Genomic DNA, 18,755 nt, shown 5'->3' with positions numbered 1-18,755 from the left:
AGAAAATAAGTACCCATCACTTTTCTTAAGCGAAGACCTAGCAGCCGCTGTTCAGGAAAAGGAGCCCACGTTCCTCCCCCTCTCCTCTCAAGTAAACTCCAAAGAGCGGCTGTTGTTGAGTCTGGTGCATTCTATTGTTTGCCATGGTATCAATATTTGATCTGAGAAAGCAGCTGAGGGTGACAGCCTTTTTCCCTTTTTTTTCTGATTTTTTCTTTTTTTCTCATTCCCTTTCTGTCGAAAAAGGAACACCATAAAAATACACGTGTGCCACTGTAATCAATTTATTTTCGAAATTAACGTGACTTTCATCAAGGATAACATTTTACTTTTTTCATTTCCTTTTGAAACAGGAGCATTTTCAGCTTAAACAAAGCAAATATATTTGGTAACCGTTATTGACTCAGGTTGAATCTACCATATTACTTTCGTCGAGTCAATTGTAAAATTGTCTAAGAGATTGTCATATGAGAAACATTAGGTTTTCTCTTTTGAGACATAAGTACCTATCATCCTGCTTAACAGGTGAATACACGCTCCGAAACCCTCAGAAATATCATCTTCTTCCTGCCGAAATTGAAAATTCAAGTATCTCTTCAGGCGCGTGCGTTGTTGTTAACTACTGTGAGGACGATTGTCTCTTTCCTGGATCTTAGAGCTGAATTCGAAGTGTATTTATAGCTTTCATGGCTTCGTCACAGCAGAGGGTGAGGAAATTACAGTGTCCCTTTCGAGATTTAAGAATATTAAATACCAACTATCAAAATAAGATTCCCACAGCCCGACGTTATTCTGGAAAATTACTAATTTGATTACGATAAGATGGCCTACAGATGTTGTTGCTTAACCGTTCACGATAAGATGCAATTTCTTCTCAAAACTGAAAAAACGAGGAAAAGAAGCCTTCCAGTTTAAGGTTCACGTTTTTAAAACTTTAATCAGACGGCACTGTTTTGCCCCATTGTTTACATTTTTATTTCGCGTTGAGCATGTATTTCATAATTCTATAATTTCCCACTAGTATAACATCGGAGTGAAGTCCAAGGCGTTGATAATGGTTTCTATAGCACTGGTGTCGTCCTCTCATTCGCAAGAGGTTGCAGGTAAATTTTAATACTTTGCTGACTTAAAGTGTTTCTTTTTCCACTTTCAGTTAGTTTCTTTTTAAATCCGTAGATTATAATTCTCCGCAATGACGGATATCTCACCTTTTACTGTGTGCAACTGTTGCACCACTCTCTCCGATCTGTTCAAACTGCACCCTAGCAAATACAAAGAAACAATGTCCGATCACTAGTACTGGATACCATAGTGGAAACAGAGGGGGAAAAAACAGATGGTCAACATAACTTTCCTTAGATTGAAAAATTTTGGGGCCAAAGATAAGTCCACACACTTTGGCGAGAATTATGTGCAGTAGAAAGAGGGCCTGAGATCCGTGGTGGAATTAACGAGTTTGATAATAATGGCAAAAAAAATTGTAATAAGGATGATGGTGCAACAATCACAAGGATCATGACGATAAAAGTGATAACAATGAAAAAAAAAATGACAAACCAGCAATAGTGCTAAAAACGACAACAGTAAAAATGACGATAATAGTTATTGCAATGATTATAATAATAATAGTAATAATGATAATAATAATAATAATAATTATGACAATTAAAATGATGATAACAATAATAATAATGATGATAACTCAATGATAATAATTATTAAAATGATAATGATAGTGATAAAAATAATAATAATGGTTATAGCAAGGTAAAATAAGTTTGCTTCAATTATGCAGTCCTTAAAAATGTTCTAAGCATTTTCTTATTTTTCCTTCAAAGTGCGCGACTCAGAACCTCAGTCGAAGCAACTCACGCCGATTCCTGAATTCAGGCCAATTGGCTGTTTCGTGGATAGCGGTGCAATACCTCGACCAATCCCCAAGCTGGTTGCTAATTTCCGTGGTAACATTGATTGGCATAATCTGAATAAAACCGTGCTGGAGTGTGCTCGACGAGTCAACTCAAAGGGTTTCCGTTACTTTGGTATTCAGTTTTATGGCGAATGTTGGAGTGGGGAGAATGCTGAACTTACTTATAACAAGCAAGGAACCTCTAAAAACTGCTTCAGAGGCCTTGGAGAGAGAAAGGCCAATTTCGTGTATGCTTTTGTGGTGAAAGGTACAGCTTAATTATCAAATTATAGAATACTGACAGAAATAATTGCTATTCTAAAGAGGTCAACATCTTCGGAGCAAAAACTTAGGATAAACTGGAGAGATATATTCACTATACTGGAACATTATTAGGTGTCAGGAATTCTGAAAGGAATGAGGCCAAGATTGAAATATATATGTACACCCTTTCAGACCAAACTATTACAACCAGTAAGATTTAAACTAAATTAAGTAAAAAATTAACTGGGATGATAGAGAAGCTGGAAAATTAGTACCCAGATGTCAGGGCAAGCGTCTTGGCGTGGAAATTAATTTCCGTTTAACATGGTCCTAAACACTTTCAGATGTTTATTTTTCACTAAAATCTAAGAAGTTGCCGCACTGGTTTCCGTCTTCACAATTACACAATCGTAATTTTTCTCAAAACGGTCCCAAAATTTATTCGTCTAAGATCAATCATGAGGCAACGGTTGCGTGCTCCTGTTAGGGTGAGAAACCATTATCTGTACCTTAATTATTATTATTGAAGATTACGATAATAATATAATATAATATATAATAATATATAATATATAAACAATAACATTTCTCTCCCAGAAATAAACGCGCGTCTGGCAAATGGGTCGAGCTCAAGAAGTGGCCGAGTAGAAGTTTTCCACCGAGGAAGCTGGGGCGCAGTGTGCGGCAAAGAATGGGACATACGCGATGCAGATGTTGTGTGCCGTATGTTAGGTTATCCAGGTGCTCTAAATGCCTATCACGATGACAGATATAGATCAGGAAAAGGTCGTGTGCGACTTGGAGATGTACAGTGTAATGGAAACGAGGAGAATCTTGCTTTCTGTCCATACAAAGATTACAGCGTCTGCTCACAGTCAGGAGAAGCAGGAGTGAAATGCAGATCAGTATCAGATTCGATCCAACCACGGATACCTTGTAAGTACAGAAAACACTTCAAATCGTATCACGAATAACTTGAAGCTTGCCATGAATTCCTCTAATCTAATTTGCAATTCAATATTCACTTGATGAATATGAAGTTTTATGTTCAAGCTCTACAAGATCTTTCCTGGATTTCTCTTATAACCTGAAAGCAAGCAGATGCTTTCATTAACTCCCAGACTCTATAGAAAACGAAAGAATAAAAGGTACATATAACAAAAGTAAGGAAAACTGGTCTTCCTGACCAAGTAATTTCATGTTGCTCCACTGTACAGTGTAAGCCGCGAGTCAGAAGAGTCAGAAGGTTCGAGTGCGATTCCTGGGAGACAAAGATTTATCCTGTTTATTTTTCTCTTGGTCCCAATGCTCTTCAAAGAGAAAGGAGATTGAACATATTCATATGTTAACAGACTCTCCCTCATTTGGAGGGAGTAAAAGGGGGTAAGGAACAAGAGCGTTACGTCGTTGGGGAATATAAATTTTTTTTTTTCGATTAACTGAGTTGTTATTGTAAATTGGCCCCTGATAACCGGCGTCAGAGTGACGATGGGCTAACGTTCGAAAAGTCAGCCTTAGAAACTCTCTACGGTTGGCAACTCAGTCCAACTGTTACTATAACAGAAATATCAGTCGGAGGAGATACAGACGAGGACGATAATTAAATTTTATGAACTGTTCTAACATCAATGTCTTTCAAATGTCAGATCGTCTCATGGGAGGAAACAGTCGCAATGAAGGCCGAGTAGAGGTTTATCATGATCGGAAGTGGGGGACAATTTGCGACAGAGGCTGGGATCTCATTGATGCAGGAATTTTTTGTCGGATGCTGGCTTACGCCGGAGCCAGGGCCACTCCAAAGTATGGCCAAGGTTCAGGTCCCATATGGCTCAGCGACGTCAAGTGTATTGGGACTGAAGACTCAATCTTTAGATGTGAAAACGCTGGATGGGGAAATGTTGATAATTGTGACCACTCGAATGATGCAGGAGCAGAGTGCTATTATGATTGAGCTAACGCTGCCTCAGAACGTGACTTTTTGACTTTTACGCAGACAAGTCAAACAAAAACCTTTAACTTTTTTTCTCGTTTTATTTATTGAGTATTTTAGAAACCTTAGGCTGTTGAGTATTGACTAGCCTAAACATTAGTAAAGATTAAATTTAATCGTTGTTGTTCAGTCCTCTTATCAGCAGTCGCAATTACTCTGGAATAAAAAAATAAACGTTTACGTTAGTAGCGATAAATATTTTTACTCTTGGGTTCCAATGTAAATGAAAAGAAAGAAACTCAATTTACCAACATTACTCCCGCAAAAACGCATCGGGCAACCTTCCGGCTTGTTCAGCTTATACACAAAAAACCTGCCGCAGTTTCGCACCTTGATGACTTGATCACGGAAACAGCATTCATTGAGCCAGTGAAAGCAAACTTTTCCATTTACAATTCCGTCACTTACTTCAGGATGAGGGGAGCTTAACCAACCAGTGACTGCTGTTCCGCACTTTTGGGTTGGAACACATTTAGAAGCCATTTTGTCTCCAGCGGGACGCAAGAAGCGATACCATCGTGGGGAGAGGCTATTGTCACAAATGGCTGCCAATCCCGCAGGAGGATCGGACTCGACGGAGCGATCCCTTGTGCTAAGTTGCAAATATTGGAGGCATTCGCTTTCTGTGGCAAGATCGAAGGTTTAATGCCGTGGTATTATATTAAAAAATAATAATAATGATTAAAAAAACATTAGTTATCTTGAAAGATTAAGCCAGGTTCGAATTATTTATGTGTTCAGAAAAAGGCACCTTAGGTAAATATAAAACCAACTAATTCTTTTGCCACGAGTTTTCGCTTTCAGATTCGTATGAATCCTCGCCAAAAATTCGTTTCATTTTGCCATTCATGTGAATTTATTTACTAGGCGTTTCAAAATATTTGCTGGACTCCCCGTTTTCTCCCTCTGACTGAACCTTCTTCCGTTAGCAGTTAACCTGTGAAAACTGCATTTAGTATATCAATGCATTGCGGAAAAATTCTTCATACCCATCTATACATGTATGTATAATCGGTTGGAAGGCAAGGTAAAGATAATCATGACATATAGGTAAACAGAGAATGCCAATTTGAATCACCGCCACCAATCACGGGTTCGATGACGAAAGGAGACTCACATAAAAGTAAAAAAAATTATAAACAGACAGCCCCACTGACCTTCTCCTACAAATCTGTAAACTAGATTAGCGTGCATGCCGCCGACTTCAGAGGTGCAATGTAGAGACCGACCGTAGCGGTCATACGTTAATGGGGCAGTAGCACCACTCCAGCATTCTCCATAAAACTGAATACTAAAGGAAAAAATCAAAAATAAAAGTGGCAGGTACAATTTTATTGTTATTAATTCTACAGGTCACGCGGTGGTATATTTGCGTTCAGAAAAACAAGACATTTACTAATTCTCTCAATGGAAAATATCCTTAGAAAGCTCCATAAATCTTCAAAAAAATTTTGACTCTCTGTCGACTATTAAAGCAACTCTGTTATTTGAAGTCTTAAATAGAGTCGTTTGTCTATTTAGTTTACCTACCCAAAATACATATAATTCTTTTCTTTCGCTCTCTTAGCACATTTGTCGACCACTTCCATCGTGTTGTTCCAATCAATATTTCCTCGATAGTTTGCTATTAGTTCTGGAAGAGCTCTAGGGCTTGGACTCCTCTTGTCCTTAAAACAGCCAACCTTGACAAATTGAGATGCGTCTGTGAAGAAAAGTTTAAACATGTTTCATAAGTTTCTTTTTTCTAAATCAGTTAATATGTGCATTTGCTAGGGATCAATATCTTTCCTGCTTTCGTTTGATTTCATTAATTTCTTTCGTGAAACTAGAAAAGTGTATGAAATCTTTCCACTCGACTGGATAAATGTTCAGCATCTTTTTGGAATTTTTATTTTGTTTGTACATTTGTTTGTCTGTGTTTGTTAACTGACCTTAAGTGATCATGCCTTGGGCTTTTTTATTATATTTTTCAATCAATATTTCCTTTTTATGTTGCAACTTTGACATTGTGCGATGCATTAAAGTGTAAAACTTAGAAAATATTATACAACTGTCTTTGTCATCAGTCTCGAGAGTTTTGCAGATTGGGAACTACAAATTTCCCAACTGACTCTCGAATGTGTACTTGCTAAGGCTATGAAAAAAAAGATGAATTTAGTGCCTTTCTATGGCAAGGTAATTAAAACGTTCAGAGCCAACATAGAGACCAACTTAACCGCTCGCAAAAAAATATTGTTCTACCTAAGTATCGAGAGTATATACATACTGTAATATTATAACCAAATACACCTACGGTGTTTACACATACATACAAGAGCACATGCATACATTTTTTTCTATATTTTTGAAGGATCATGACCGCAATAACCTCCATTTGGCTGGAAAATATGCTCGTAAATTTGTCCTTGGCCATTATCTGCACCTGTAGACTTCGTTTTTGGAAAAGCTTTTAGCTTCTATAGAAATATACATGTCGTGTCCGCGGACAAATCCTTAAAAATATCTCAAGCCAAATAGAGGCTACCATTTACAAATAAATGAATCTGTTCTGTGACCTATTGGGGTTGCAGCGTTAATTTCTAACAAAAAGCTGTAAGAATTATATGGGCCATTCAGCACTCCAAATGGACGTGACCCCGAATAATTAAGCGTGTTGTGTAGTTAAGATTTGACAACTAAAAGTAATTACCAAAAAACTGAACTTCTCTAAAGTGACCTAATAACGCAAGCTAGTTTCCACAATTGGAGAAAAGATGCGCTTTTTCCATATTTTTGCCCATTTCCCTATTAGTGTTGGAAATGCTTTATATATATATATATATATATATATATATATATATATATATATATATACATATAATTTTTTTTTATTTTCAACTCACGCTATCACCCATGCGGTTCACAAAGAGAATTTCGTTAACCAATGATATTGTAGTAAGTTGTTCGAAAAGCTTACAAACCCGCTGATTACGATTAATCAGGAAAAAAAATGTTTTCTCTGCGCAAATGAAAATCTGCATCTAATAACTTCATTGGATAGTGCTTTTAATATGGTATCTAGCTTCTCATTTCTTTATCAAACTTTTTAAACGTATTTTCTTTTTTTATCGTTGTTTTCTTTCTCTTATTCCCTGTATCATTTTAAACGTAAATGCTGATACCTCACGCACGTGCGCTGTCTACATCAAGTCAACCGAGTTGCTCAATCTTCTTATTACAGTGTAAGAACTAACCTGTCACATGGTATTTACTTTAAGCGTGTTTCCAATTTGACATGCTAAGATCTCAATTAGATCTTTGTGGCAGGAATTCATTCAGCGAAAAGTTTGATCGTTCTTTTCACGCAACTTATCCAATTGACAAGTTCTTTATCATTGATGATACTCACGAAGCACCGGAAACATCCTCTCAACTACAGAGATATTTTATGCACTAATCGGATTAAGGTTTTCAAAAAATTCGGAGAAATATAACCGATAAACGATTTTATGAATTCTAAGAAAAGGGGTATAATCGGTAAACTAATGTCTGAATGCGAGATTTAACGTTACAGCAATCGACGAGGAGTAGTTCGAACGAGAGTCTACCAATTTTTTTTTCTTTTTGCTGCGTGAGCTGCCTCGTTAAATTTTCACAAACCCAACTAAATGTCGTAGATCGTTCCTCTTTTGAAATGTATCTCTGGATTATCTTTCACCGATACATGTTTTTCCATGACATCATTTATTTGTGAACGTGGATTTTCATGGTTCGTTTAAAACAAAGCCGACTACTACCCTAAGCTTGATTGTGATGTCCTCGAAATTTCAAAACCTAGGACACAAAGAGTAAAATGTTGCACGAACCTGTTAAGCTTAAGCTGTATTCGAGACACAAGAAAGCAACTGCAGCCAAAGTCTTCAATTTCATTGTTGTAGAAGTGTAAGCTGTTTTAGCGCAAGTTTATGAGCGCATTGTTTTCAGCGTCGCAGAAGTAAGCAGAATAGAAAGCTGAAGGTGTTTGATTGGGTTTTTAAATTAACAGCGCTGGTAAATATAAACGCTTCGGCAGCTGTCGCAAGCAATATTGATAAAATATGATTGTTTTCACTGACTAGCTTTGAAATGTAAAGGAGGCGTTACTGCTGCTGGTTCAATATTCTACGTAGCTTTCAAGTTACATTCCTTTGTTTGTGTTTAAGAATTGGGCAATATTTATACAACCTCTCGATTTTCTTTAAGCCACATACATGTGGGAGAACGTCTTCACGAAGACACATTATTATGACGAGAGTTGCGATCGAGTTCAAAATCTTAGACTATAGCGTAGTTGGTAGGACTTTATCGGTCTGAAAACGATGATAGAAGATGTAAATCATCAGAACGAATCAAACCAAGACAAGATTTGTTCCGTTCTTTCTCTATCTCCGGTCCATAATAGAACAATCGACAGCAAGCAACAAGAGAAGGAAATTTATACGTGATCAAGATAAAAGGGATGGCGCGCCTAAAGCAGTAGGTCAAGTAGCTGAAGAGCGGACTAAAGATACGCACACCTTTTTTTTTTTATTTCATGATTTCAATATCTTTTGACAATTGGAACCCTAACACTGAAATAAAATTCACGCTCGACTTAGCCTCCACTCTTTTCCTTGTGTCAAAGCGTCCTAGGTCTTCAAACACCGTTAAACTGCCGATATAAATAGAAAAAAACGGGATAAAAGTCAGTTTTCTATGAAAAACTTTAAAGTACTATGACCATCAAGTATGTTAGATTTATTTAGCACTAATGTGGGACCTCGCTGTTAGGACTTTATTAAAGATAAAGAGTGTATCACCCAGTGACCTTTCGGAATGAGTAATTTGTAGATTGGAACATGTTATGATTTCGAAAAGGAATATGTTTTGCGTTAAGGAAATGAATTGACGCATTAGTAATGGAGGGCGGAGGAAATTGGTAAGGTGGGGGCGGACATGTTTCGTTTCAGAGAGAGAACTCGCAAATGAGGTAGTGGGCGAACTTGCAATGTGGTGGGACCTCCATAAACCGACAAATACTTGACTTCTGATCTTGTCTCAGCTCCAACTTGAAACCTGAGTATGATATCAGATATTTGCACAAATATGACATGAGGCGATGTGGGCACGAGAAAATATGAACAGTCTTTAATCGTAAAACTTACCCGATGCTGCACTTCCACAAAAACCCATGGGACAAGCCTGTGTACCCGCTAATTTATAGACATAGAATCTACCGCAGTTTCTAAGCTTGATGTCTTGATCCCATTTGCAGCAGTCTGATTCCCAACTGTAGCATACTTTCCCATTAACAATGCCATCAGTCATTTTTGGATGTGGGGAGTTCAGCCATCCCGTAACCACTGTTCCACATCTCGCCGACGGAATACACTTAGAAGCCATTAGATTCCCAGCGGGTTTTTGGAAACGGTACCACCCAGGCTTGAGTTTCTTATCGCAGGCAGGAGAAGTTCCACTGGGTAGGCGTGATGACTCCGAGCGATCAACTTTGTTTAGCTCCTTGTATTTGACGCACTCTTGTTCTGCAGAAAGGGAAGAATACTTGACTCTTCAGTGGAGTGTTCTCACCTTCAGTGCTAACAATGCATGAACATCGACGACTCTAATTAAATTACGGTAACACATAATAATAGGACTGGTTATTAAAGGGCCCACTAACCAAAGACAGACAAACTGACACAAATAGTACGATGAAGCGATTATTCTACGAACCATCTCCTGCAAATCTGTAGACGACATTGGTGAGTGCTGTACCAACTACAGATTTAGACGTACACGGGGAAGATCTTCCATAGCGATCGTATGTCTTAGGAGCGGTGGCACCACTCCAACACTCCCCGTAGAATTGAATTCTAAGACAAAAAAATATTTGAATTAACTAAAGAATCAGAATTCGTGGAAGCTGACAACCCTGAACAAGATTGTTTGAAACAACCACTCGAAAGGATGCTGCATCTGTTTTATGAGCTTTGAAGACTGTGGATAGAATACTCCTGCATCTTGCGATTAAATTTTTCTGCAGTCTATGGTCTCTCAGGTATAAGTGATATCCCTGACTAGTACTCACGCGAAATACATGTAATTCTTTTCTTTCGCTTTCTTTGCACATTTCTCAACCACTTCCATCAGATTGTTCCAATTGATATTTCCTCGATAATTTGCTAATAGTTCGGGAAGAGCTCTAGCTCTTGGACTCAACTTGTCCCTAAAACAGCCAACCTTGACATATTGAGATGCATCTGAGAGGAAAAGAAGAAAGGAAAATCATTCGTGATCTCTCCACTCGACTGGAAAAGTGCTCACTGGCAACTTACATTAGGAGATCATATTATTACCTTTTTTTCTCTTTCGGTTTGACGTTTCCCTTTCTTGTTTTTTCAGGAAAACTAAAAATTCTTTATGCTGGAAAATGAATAGACCGAGAATACTGTCTTAACTGTAACTATACAGGAAAAGACACACATCGATCTTAAGAGATCAATAGTTTGTTTTATTATTTATTTATTTTTCATTCCAGACACAGGTTTTAGCTTCGAGTGAGTCTTTAATTTTTACATAAAAAAAATGGCTGGAAGTATAATAGCAGAAAACTGTCAGATTCCCAAATTTTAGGGTTCCTTTTGTCTACTGCATTGTCCTTTTGTCAGCGTCTGTAAAATGTCACTATTCTATTGTAAGCCGACTTTGCTATTCATACGCGTTCTGAATAAACTGTCCACGTGAAGGCAAACAAAATCGTAAGATTTTAACTGCTTCTGTTTAATGGGATAAATTGGCATATGCAACTTAGCACTGCCGCCGAATATTCTCAAGTTACAAAAAAAAGGAAAGACCAATAATTCTCTATCTCCTACTAAATGGAGGAGAAACGGAAACATGGCAATTGAAGGTTAGCCATTGACAATCAGTGAATTTCAGACTAGCTGTCGGAAGAATAATTTTGTCATGCAAATGTTTCAACCAGCTGTGGTTAGTAAGTTGGACCCATACCTTACAGTTCATCAGCTCAGGGCAGCATGTATTTCTTAAGAATTTTTAGCAATGTGCTTTATCAATTCTCAGAAGAAGAGAATGATAGCTCTCAAATGCTTAAAGGAAACGTAGCGAAATTCTAAAATAGTCAATACAATCACGGAGAAAACAGCCGAAAAGAAACGTCTGACAGGCTATAGAGAGTTTACAGAGTTAATTTAACCCAGGACGAAACAGCAAAACAATTTCCGGATCAGTGTTTTTTTTTGAAGAGTATGCTTACTTCCCAATTCCGTCAAAACAGGCAGCACTGATGGTTCTGTTTCCGAGTGATTTGAATCGAATCAAACTAGAGGCATTTGATTAAAAAAAAATCTGAAGTAAGATTCATTACAGACCTGCACAGCGTGTGTAATATCCAAAGTACAGGAGAAATACAGAGCATAGGACTAGTAAATTCATATTTTCTTCCTTGTAGCGGGATTTACTTTCTTTAAATCGTGGCTTGAGGGTAACGTAGAGACGGTGACAGGTGTTAAATGTCGGTGTGGGTCGTGGGTAACTTGTCAGCTGACAGCAAACCTTTTAAAATTAATTCTGATAGAGAGAATAGAAGAATCATGTTTCCGTAAACGATCAGTGATATAACTTACCACAATTTCAATTAAATGAGTTCCAGCTAACTGTTCAAAGTTGAAGTCTACTGCGCTTTGCGTCAAATCCGATCTGCCACAGAACTTTAAGCGGGGTATTTTTTTAAAAAACTTAAATACTCATTGCTCATGAAGTTTCTTGTCATTTGCCAGCCCACTAAGTAAACAATGAATAGATTGCCCTAATCTTAATCTTAGCCTGAATCGCAAAGCTTTGTTATACTAAGCAAATATAATAGTCTAAACAACACCGATCACAAAGTACTTCTGGCGTTCTCAGTGATTTAGTTCAAACCATCGATCTAAATGTTTCTTTGTCTTGCGATGGCCGAGAGAGTATTCACTTAGCTTACGGATCAGCTTCACTTGTGTAACGCTTTTCCAGAAAGATAAGATAGAATACAGTTTTGGTTAAGACAACGCCCAGAGGAAGAAAAACCTTAAAAATAAAAAAATTAAAAGGTTTTGTCTCAGCTAGGTTTGCTGTCACGATTAACACTGTCACTTTTCTAAGCCTTTTTTTTTTCCTTCTACTGTTTAGGCGTTTTCTTACTGTTTTCAATTGTTCAACTGTTTCTTTCTTTTATTTTTATTTTGTTTGGTCTGGTTTACTGTTGTTGACGTTGCTTTATTATTATTATTATTATTATTATTATTATTATTATTATTATTATTATCATTTCCCTTTTTACTCCCAAAAGGATGAAAATCTTTGCAAAAAAAAAAATCTATCATATGTTAACCCTCTTACAGCGATTGCATTAAACTTTTTAAAGCTACACACCTAGGACTTTTTGCTACTGATGGAATATGGACAGGGTATGCATGACCCAAGTTTTTTTCATGCTAAAACGAATTGGAGCAAAAACTGGAACATGATCTCTTTTTTTCTCCTGCTCTTTTTCTAAATAATTTGAAGTGACGAGAAGCGGAATCCTTTTCTTCAGAGATTTCAACAAAATTTCCAGAAGTGCGGCCTTTAGAGAGGCTCGTTTAAGACAGTTAGCAATAGGTGGCAAGGTCTTAGTGATTTAGCTGTTTCGCATCGAATTTTTTTCTTAATCAGAAACTTAAAAAGGCCGCAATTAAAGTATACAGGAAAAAAATTATTTACGTGTATTGAATTCACTAATCCTAGTTGCATTCTTAAATTGCCATGATTCTATATTACCTATAGATACGCAGAGAACACCTTAAAGCGAAGTTATGCTAACCTGTTTCCTCAATGCTCTTCCCCTCTTTAAAAAAAGGACGCGGTAAAATGCCCAACTTGTTCCTTAAGAATGGTTATATAATTCCAATTATTGAATTATCTCAAGAACTTAACAGCTGTAAAACAAACATTTTAATGTACTTGAACAAACTAAGGACTCCATCGCTTGCCGCGCGGTAGCGATTATCTATATGATAAAGAAAATCAAAAGATGCGATATGAATTTCCCGCCTTTCGGAACAAACATATTAATTAGACTTGCAGTAATTATTGTTCTTAATATGGCAATACATCACATTTACCATTTTAACTTGCCGAGGGTAAGAGGATTCTTTTTTCATAAAGCATAATGTAAGATTCTTTGGAGGGCTTAATACAGAAATTCGCCCGAAATGAGACCAACTTGAGGAAAAAAAAACCTAGAAATTAGCCATTATGTTCTGCCTGTATCCGAGCTACAAACTGAAATGTCATTACAAATAAAATGAAGTCAGATGAAATATAATACATTATATGCATAAATGAATTAAGGGAGTACTGTTCTGTTGAAAATGTGGCGCTGCGTCGATAAAGGCATTTCAGGATAATCTGGTTTTATCAGCTGGGTTGATAATGTAAATTGGTCACCGCAAAGAGTATTTTTGTATAGTATATAAAGAGAAAATGTTTCCTGCGTTAGCCCTTCTTCAGAGCGAAGACCTGACACTGAAACGTCAGCCTTAGAAACTATTCACAGAGGCCAACTTACATCATCTTCTCAGTCTATAAAACCGAATAATTAATTCAGAAGTCTCGAGAAAGTTTCGGATAAATTTTCCAGTCAATGGTTTTCTTTTTCATTTATTTCTATATAATCAAATATGACGCTGATTTAAAACTCTCATAGGGAAAGCGTGAGGCTGTGTCTAGCTTTTGAAATGTAAATCATTTAAGCTAATCTTTGTGATTTCACAAGCAGCTTTGAATATGACTATATAGTAATAAATACAATAATTTAGTTTCCGAAAAGAACACTCTTTTCGATTAAATAGCTAAGTGGGAAGCGTCCATCTGTTTACGGAAAGGTATATGTTTATAAATACATACCTGTCAATTTTAACCGTTTTGTCTTACCACCATTTTATGAGGATTTTATCTTTGAAAATAAATCTTTGTAGGATCATTTGGTTTATCATCTGAGTTGATAACGTAGATCGTAACGTGAGCGTTAGCCTTTCTTCAATTGGAATCAGATCGACAATAACACTGAGAGAAATGTATACTTGTAATAATCACTTCTTTCAAGTTTGTTTTGAGGGATCTAGCACTTTACTTCATGTTCGTAACTAACTACTGCTTGCCCAGTAATCACGGTAAATCTCGAGGTAGGGTCTTTGCGATGTAAAAGTAAAGATACGCCAAAAATAAACTGCATATATTTGAAGCACAGGTATCATAAACGTACATCTATCAGGAAACGGCATTGAATCCAAAAATATTGCCGGATTAAATGAGTACTACATTTTACGTTCTGCTCTCATTTCATGGGCTTATCATCGGCGTAGCTATCACACTTACGACTGTACCACTTGTCTATTTCAGAAGTGTACAACAATCCTTCAAAGCGTTTCCGCAACCATGTATTTTTGATGGTCTTTCAAACATCGTTGTCGAATTGTATTGTTCTGTCATCTGATTGTGCTTTCGAAAAATTCAAACTTTAATTTTTTTTTTAAATGGTAAAACCGAATTCTCCTCTACGTCTCTATTTTAAAGGGTGTCACATTGTCATTGATGTGAATATTTTGTTGGTTTATGAGCAGGATTGCAAATTTTTGAACGTTCTTTTACACATATCTAATGAAATACCTTGATTGCCAAGCTTTATTTTCATTATCTTCCGCCGGGACCGCGAGGCAGCACTGATGGGAAAACGATGCAAATCAGCCAAGCGAATTCGTAAATAGATTACAGGGGAAGCAAAATAGTGACGTAACAATTAGTTTAGTAGCAAACGGGCTATTGCGAGGGGACTTGTGCTTGCATCGTATGAAGATAAACCGTCCCATTTCAACAGCAACTTTATTCTGTTTTATGAAATTCACTAAAATATATAAATAAATAAATGAATAAAAAAGAAAAAAATGAAAACAAAAATTCCAAGCCAATAATTTTACTTCTTTGAGTATCACATCCTACGCGAGTCATTTGCATTATACAGGGATCGTCAGCCCTAAAAGAATATAAATAAACAAATTATTAGTCTAAACATTTTCAAACGGTTTGAAATTAAGTTTCTCGTAACACTATATTACAGTAAGCCTTGTATCAATCCCAAAACGCAGTTGTGATCCTTGTCAAATTACATATGATATCGGATTCGAACCTCATTTGACGAGACTATTTAAAAAGTTTCTTTCTTGAAAGCCAGAACAAAATGTTAAACACCCATGAAACATATTCTCTAAGCAAGCGTAAATATGTGGTTTAGCCCATAACTGCATTTGGTAGAACACCTCAACAAACAAAAACAAATATAAGGACTCAAAAGAAATCAAAGAGAAAGTAACGCGAGGAAAGAAAAAAAACCAATAAACAAATTGATCGATGTTGTAACTTACTATTCTTCCGTTGCCACAGTATCTCAACTGACAATATGGCGCCGATTGAAGATAGAAGACGTAAAATCCTGCGCAATTACGAACTTTAGCTTGGTTGGACGTGAAACAGCAGTCTCTGTCTTGGTTAAAGCAAATTTCTCGAGACACAATTCCATCTTGAACGGAAGGAAGTGGCCCGTTTAGCCATCCAGGTACGATGGTCCCGCATTTGAACCTACTGGGGCAACTGTTGGCCATAGCCGTGCCCGCACGGCCTTCGAATCGATACCACGAAGGCTTGAGATTGAAATCGCACGGAGCAGAAGGGGTGTAAGGGTGATGAATCGACCGGTCTGGTGCTTGAAGAACTCGGTATTCTTTACATTCTGGAAAAAGACAAAGTTTGCAAGAGAGCAAATAACTAACTCGTACAGCAACAGCACTTCGATAAGTCAATGCTAAGGAAATAACTTGATAAAAATCCCTTTTCAGTCGAGTCTTGCTGCGTTTCAAAAATCTATTTTCTCCGCTTTAATTTCGGATTTTATTCGTTCCTTGTCCGATTATCCTTACATCTAGGATTGGCCGCGGTGATCGCTTTGGATTACGTTCTATGACACTTCATCAAAATTAAATGCTCTCTATCAGCTGTGGCAAAAACTATCACCTTTAAAAACGAGCCGGTACACAAAATTAGCCATTCGCTTTCCAACACCGTTTACACATCGGGTCGACTTTCCATCCTCGTCATAAGTCAAATGTGCACGTGGTCCACTCCAGCATTCACCGTAGAATTGAAGACCAAAGTACACATAGCCGGCCTTTTTAACTTCTTTGGCACAGGCTTGTATCGTGTTATTAATGTTATTCCAATCAACTCGATAGGGCCTGGAGCGATAATTCCTGACTAGAAGGGGTAGTGGCCTTGGTACGTCCAATTTGTCCCCAAAACAACCAATTGGTTCGTAATGGAAGTCTAGAATATTCGAAAACAAAACAAAATTGTCTAGACAAAAACAATACGCATATAAACAAACAAAGAAACTAATGATTTTTTATGGATATAGCATCGCCCCTGAAAAAAAATTGGTTGTTCCAGGGGTCCGTTTCTCGAAGGCCCAGGTAACTTAACGGGCTCGTAAAGTGGTTCTGTGTTCATTCAAGATGAGGGTCACAAAAATTTTGAAAATTATGCAATGAAACTATCAGCTAGAAAAACAACATGGACTGGTTCGTTTGCCAGAACATGCTTCTCTATTCTTAAAATTTTGATTTTAAAATACGGCTTTGGATTCGTTTATTAGTTACCGGGACTTTTGAGGAAACGGGCCCCAGTAAAGGTAAAAATAATATAAATATTGGTCTATCAACGATGCTCTTTGTCACATTATAAGCCTCGCAGTTTGACTGGTTTATTTATAAATTACAGTGACATTTGGTATTGAAATTTCCTCAGCGAGATGATCCACCAGTTGCAACATATATCAAAGGAGTTTTAGTCTGCCTTGTGTGGTTCCTCAATCTGTATTTTAAATTTCCTCATCCTCATTATCAATCCATTTTAATTCCATCCAGCCCAAGCCATCCTTATTTAACAATCTTTGGTTGTCTCTTTTACTATCAGAGTTAACTTTATTAGAGAAAAAAAACGTTTCTCAAAATATTCACGATGCCAAGCTTAACTACGTGGCGAAACTCATTACTTTAGTTAGCTTTCTTACTTTAGATAACATGTCATAACAAAGGAGAAGAAAAACAGCCAACCGCGGGGAAGCTGCTGAATACATATTGCTATCAAAACATGCCATCCTATCATATTTGAAAAGAAATACCATGTAACCTGTAATATGACATAAGCAAAAAAGAAAAGGCATTGAATCTTTTGAACAAATACAGAGACTGAATGAAAATCTGATTGCTATCCAAATTAACTTCGGTTTGGAAGAACCCCGGCAGATAATTTTTCCGAATACACCCTCGTTGGAATGTTTTTTGAAAAAAAAAGAAAAAAATTACATTAAAGAAAGCTAACACACACCAGCCACTGAACTGTAACTTGACTAGAAAAGAAATTTACGAGCGCCATAGATGAAATTTATGAAACTAGTTTCATCCCTCTGGCGTTTAACGCTGGTCACTTGGGTGGATGGATCGCATTGGACAATTTATGAATTTTTAAAGGTATAATTCGTAAATTGATTAGCCACACAGGAAAGAGTTATCGGTAATGTAGAAACGAAAGAGAGTTTAGCGTAAAAACAAAAACAGATCGTCAAATGCATTTAAACAGGAGTCGTTTTTAGTAAGCACGTGGTAAAACATCTACAATGACCAGTTTCATACAAGTAAAGATTATTTCGAAACAAAGGAAAGCTCTCCATATTGAACTTTTTGACTGTTCTTGGGGTTTAAAGTCCTTTGGCTATTTACGTATATATTATGAATCAGAATCGTGCTGCGTAAGATTAAAATTCTAAGGTTAAACTAAAGTTTCTTGAAGAAAGCGCGCATGCTTTTTATCTCGAAGATTATCATTTTTTTTTCTTTTACGCACAGTGCTATCAATAGTCTTTACCTTCTTCATCTCGGAATAAATTAATTTTCTCATTCTCCTCTGCCGCTATTAAACAACTAAGGAAGAACTGCAACAGAAGAAACTGAGGCGTGATCATTGTTCTTTGGGCTGCAACAAAGCTCTGTCAAGGTCTGATCCTTTTTGCGCCTTCAAACCGATTTTATTTTGTTCAACTCGAACATGATCAACAAACAAAACCGCCAACACAATATTGTTTAGATTGCCACAGTATTTTTGTAGTTGACATTGTCTAGAGAGCATTGAAAGAAGTTAGTTTTACAAAGAGATCTTGAAAGTGTCAACACGACAGCTGCTAATAACATACTGTTGACTAAGCACTCCAAATGTTCCGTGGCACATGTCGATGTCACCCTTATAGCGTTTTTATTTAATTAAATGGTAGAAATTTGACTGAATACTGAAAAATTTGTTCTGAGGACTGAAAATAACAACTCAAAACCGCGGTGATTATTAGCCTAGCTGATCATCATCATCAATATTGTTTTGATAACTCTTTACGTTAGAACATGAATTTTTGAGATATGTTCCTTTTCTTTCGCTAATATAATCTTTGACAGAGGA

The 18,755-nt window shown here is 36.9% G+C and overlaps 4 protein-coding genes across 9 annotated transcripts; 1 reads left to right on the top strand and 3 right to left on the bottom strand.

Moving 5' to 3' along the window:
• Positions 1-523: 523 nt before the first annotated feature.
• Positions 524-4,359, top strand: LOC113686092 (neurotrypsin). Of its 2 annotated transcripts, none has more exons than XM_089205549.1 (5): positions 524-707; positions 1,022-1,103; positions 1,839-2,177; positions 2,771-3,109; positions 3,820-4,359. In XM_089205549.1, exons 1-5 carry the CDS (start codon positions 687-689, stop codon positions 4,122-4,124), a joined length of 1,086 nt encoding a protein of 361 aa, XP_089061675.1. In that variant the 5' UTR covers positions 524-686; the 3' UTR covers positions 4,125-4,359. The 2 variants fall into 2 exon arrangements, with proteins under 2 accessions (XP_089061675.1, XP_089061676.1); XM_089205550.1 differs by having other exon boundaries at positions 667-916.
• Positions 4,185-8,177, bottom strand: LOC149046513 (uromodulin-like). Of its 2 annotated transcripts, XM_089205569.1 has the most exons (5): positions 8,009-8,177; positions 5,694-5,865; positions 5,321-5,454; positions 4,412-4,786; positions 4,185-4,319 (listed from the first exon to the last, which is right to left on the bottom strand). In XM_089205569.1, exons 1-5 carry the CDS (start codon positions 8,070-8,072, stop codon positions 4,315-4,317), a joined length of 750 nt encoding a protein of 249 aa, XP_089061695.1. In that variant the 5' UTR covers positions 8,073-8,177; the 3' UTR covers positions 4,185-4,314. The 2 variants fall into 2 exon arrangements, with proteins under 2 accessions (XP_089061695.1, XP_089061694.1); XM_089205568.1 differs by lacking the exon at positions 4,185-4,319 and having other exon boundaries at positions 4,328-4,786; positions 8,009-8,168.
• A 512-nt stretch (positions 8,178-8,689) lies between these two features.
• Positions 8,690-13,136, bottom strand: LOC149046512 (pancreatic secretory granule membrane major glycoprotein GP2-like). 4 transcript variants are annotated; one of them, XM_089205575.1, is made up of 7 exons: positions 13,021-13,073; positions 12,160-12,245; positions 11,552-11,750; positions 10,249-10,420; positions 9,894-10,033; positions 9,326-9,703; positions 8,690-8,832 (listed from the first exon to the last, which is right to left on the bottom strand). In XM_089205575.1, exons 3-7 carry the CDS (start codon positions 11,613-11,615, stop codon positions 8,828-8,830), a joined length of 759 nt encoding a protein of 252 aa, XP_089061701.1. In that variant the 5' UTR covers positions 11,616-11,750; positions 12,160-12,245; positions 13,021-13,073; the 3' UTR covers positions 8,690-8,827. The 4 variants fall into 4 exon arrangements, with proteins under 4 accessions (XP_089061701.1, XP_089061700.1, XP_089061702.1 ...); XM_089205574.1 differs by lacking the exon at positions 12,160-12,245 and having other exon boundaries at positions 13,021-13,136; XM_089205576.1 differs by lacking the exon at positions 12,160-12,245 and having other exon boundaries at positions 12,978-13,073.
• Positions 13,137-13,820: 684 nt separating this feature from the next.
• Positions 13,821-18,409, bottom strand: LOC149046511 (uncharacterized). Its single transcript, XM_089205572.1, has 4 exons — positions 18,174-18,409; positions 16,266-16,574; positions 15,620-15,984; positions 13,821-15,231 (listed from the first exon to the last, which is right to left on the bottom strand). The coding sequence occupies exons 1-4, from the start codon at positions 18,268-18,270 to the stop codon at positions 15,226-15,228; spliced, it is 777 nt and encodes a 258-aa protein (XP_089061698.1). The 5' UTR covers positions 18,271-18,409; the 3' UTR covers positions 13,821-15,225.
• Positions 18,410-18,755: the final 346 nt, after the last annotated feature.

This window comes from Pocillopora damicornis, chromosome 4 (genome assembly GCF_964200805.1).
Source record: "Pocillopora damicornis chromosome 4, jaPocDami1.2, whole genome shotgun sequence".
Lineage (NCBI taxonomy): Eukaryota > Metazoa > Cnidaria > Anthozoa > Scleractinia > Pocilloporidae > Pocillopora > Pocillopora damicornis.
Note: the sequence above shows the minus strand (reverse complement) of the source record. Positions and strands in the feature narration are given on the sequence as shown.

Coding starts and splice junctions, on each gene's coding strand:
- LOC113686092 (XM_089205549.1), top strand. CDS start 687: ATGGCTTCGTCACAGCAGAGG. Junction 1,104..1,838: donor TCATTCGCAAGAGGTTGCAG/GTAAATTTTAAT, acceptor TTTCCTTCAAAG/TGCGCGACTCAGAACCTCAG. Junction 2,178..2,770: donor GTATGCTTTTGTGGTGAAAG/GTACAGCTTAAT, acceptor TTTCTCTCCCAG/AAATAAACGCGCGTCTGGCA.
- LOC149046513 (XM_089205568.1), bottom strand. CDS start 8,072: ATGAAATTGAAGACTTTGGCTGCAGTTGCTTTCTTGTGTCTCGAATAC. Junction 5,455..5,693: donor AAGAATTATATGTATTTTGG/GTAGGTAAACTA, acceptor TTTTTCCTTTAG/TATTCAGTTTTATGGAGAAT. Junction 4,787..5,320: donor TTACAGATTTGTAGGAGAAG/GTCAGTGGGGCT, acceptor ATCTTGCCACAG/AAAGCGAATGCCTCCAATAT.
- LOC149046512 (XM_089205574.1), bottom strand. CDS start 11,615: ATGAATTTACTAGTCCTATGCTCTGTATTTCTCCTGTACTTTGGATAT. Junction 10,421..11,551: donor ATATTACACACGCTGTGCAG/GTCTGTAATGAA, acceptor TTTTCCTCTCAG/ATGCATCTCAATATGTCAAG. Junction 10,034..10,248: donor AAGAATTACATGTATTTCGC/GTGAGTACTAGT, acceptor TTTTTGTCTTAG/AATTCAATTCTACGGGGAGT.
- LOC149046511 (XM_089205572.1), bottom strand. CDS start 18,270: ATGATCACGCCTCAGTTTCTTCTGTTGCAGTTCTTCCTTAGTTGTTTA. Junction 16,575..18,173: donor TTTATTCCGAGATGAAGAAG/GTAAAGACTATT, acceptor CGAATATTCTAG/ACTTCCATTACGAACCAATT. Junction 15,985..16,265: donor GTACCGGCTCGTTTTTAAAG/GTGATAGTTTTT, acceptor GTCTTTTTCCAG/AATGTAAAGAATACCGAGTT.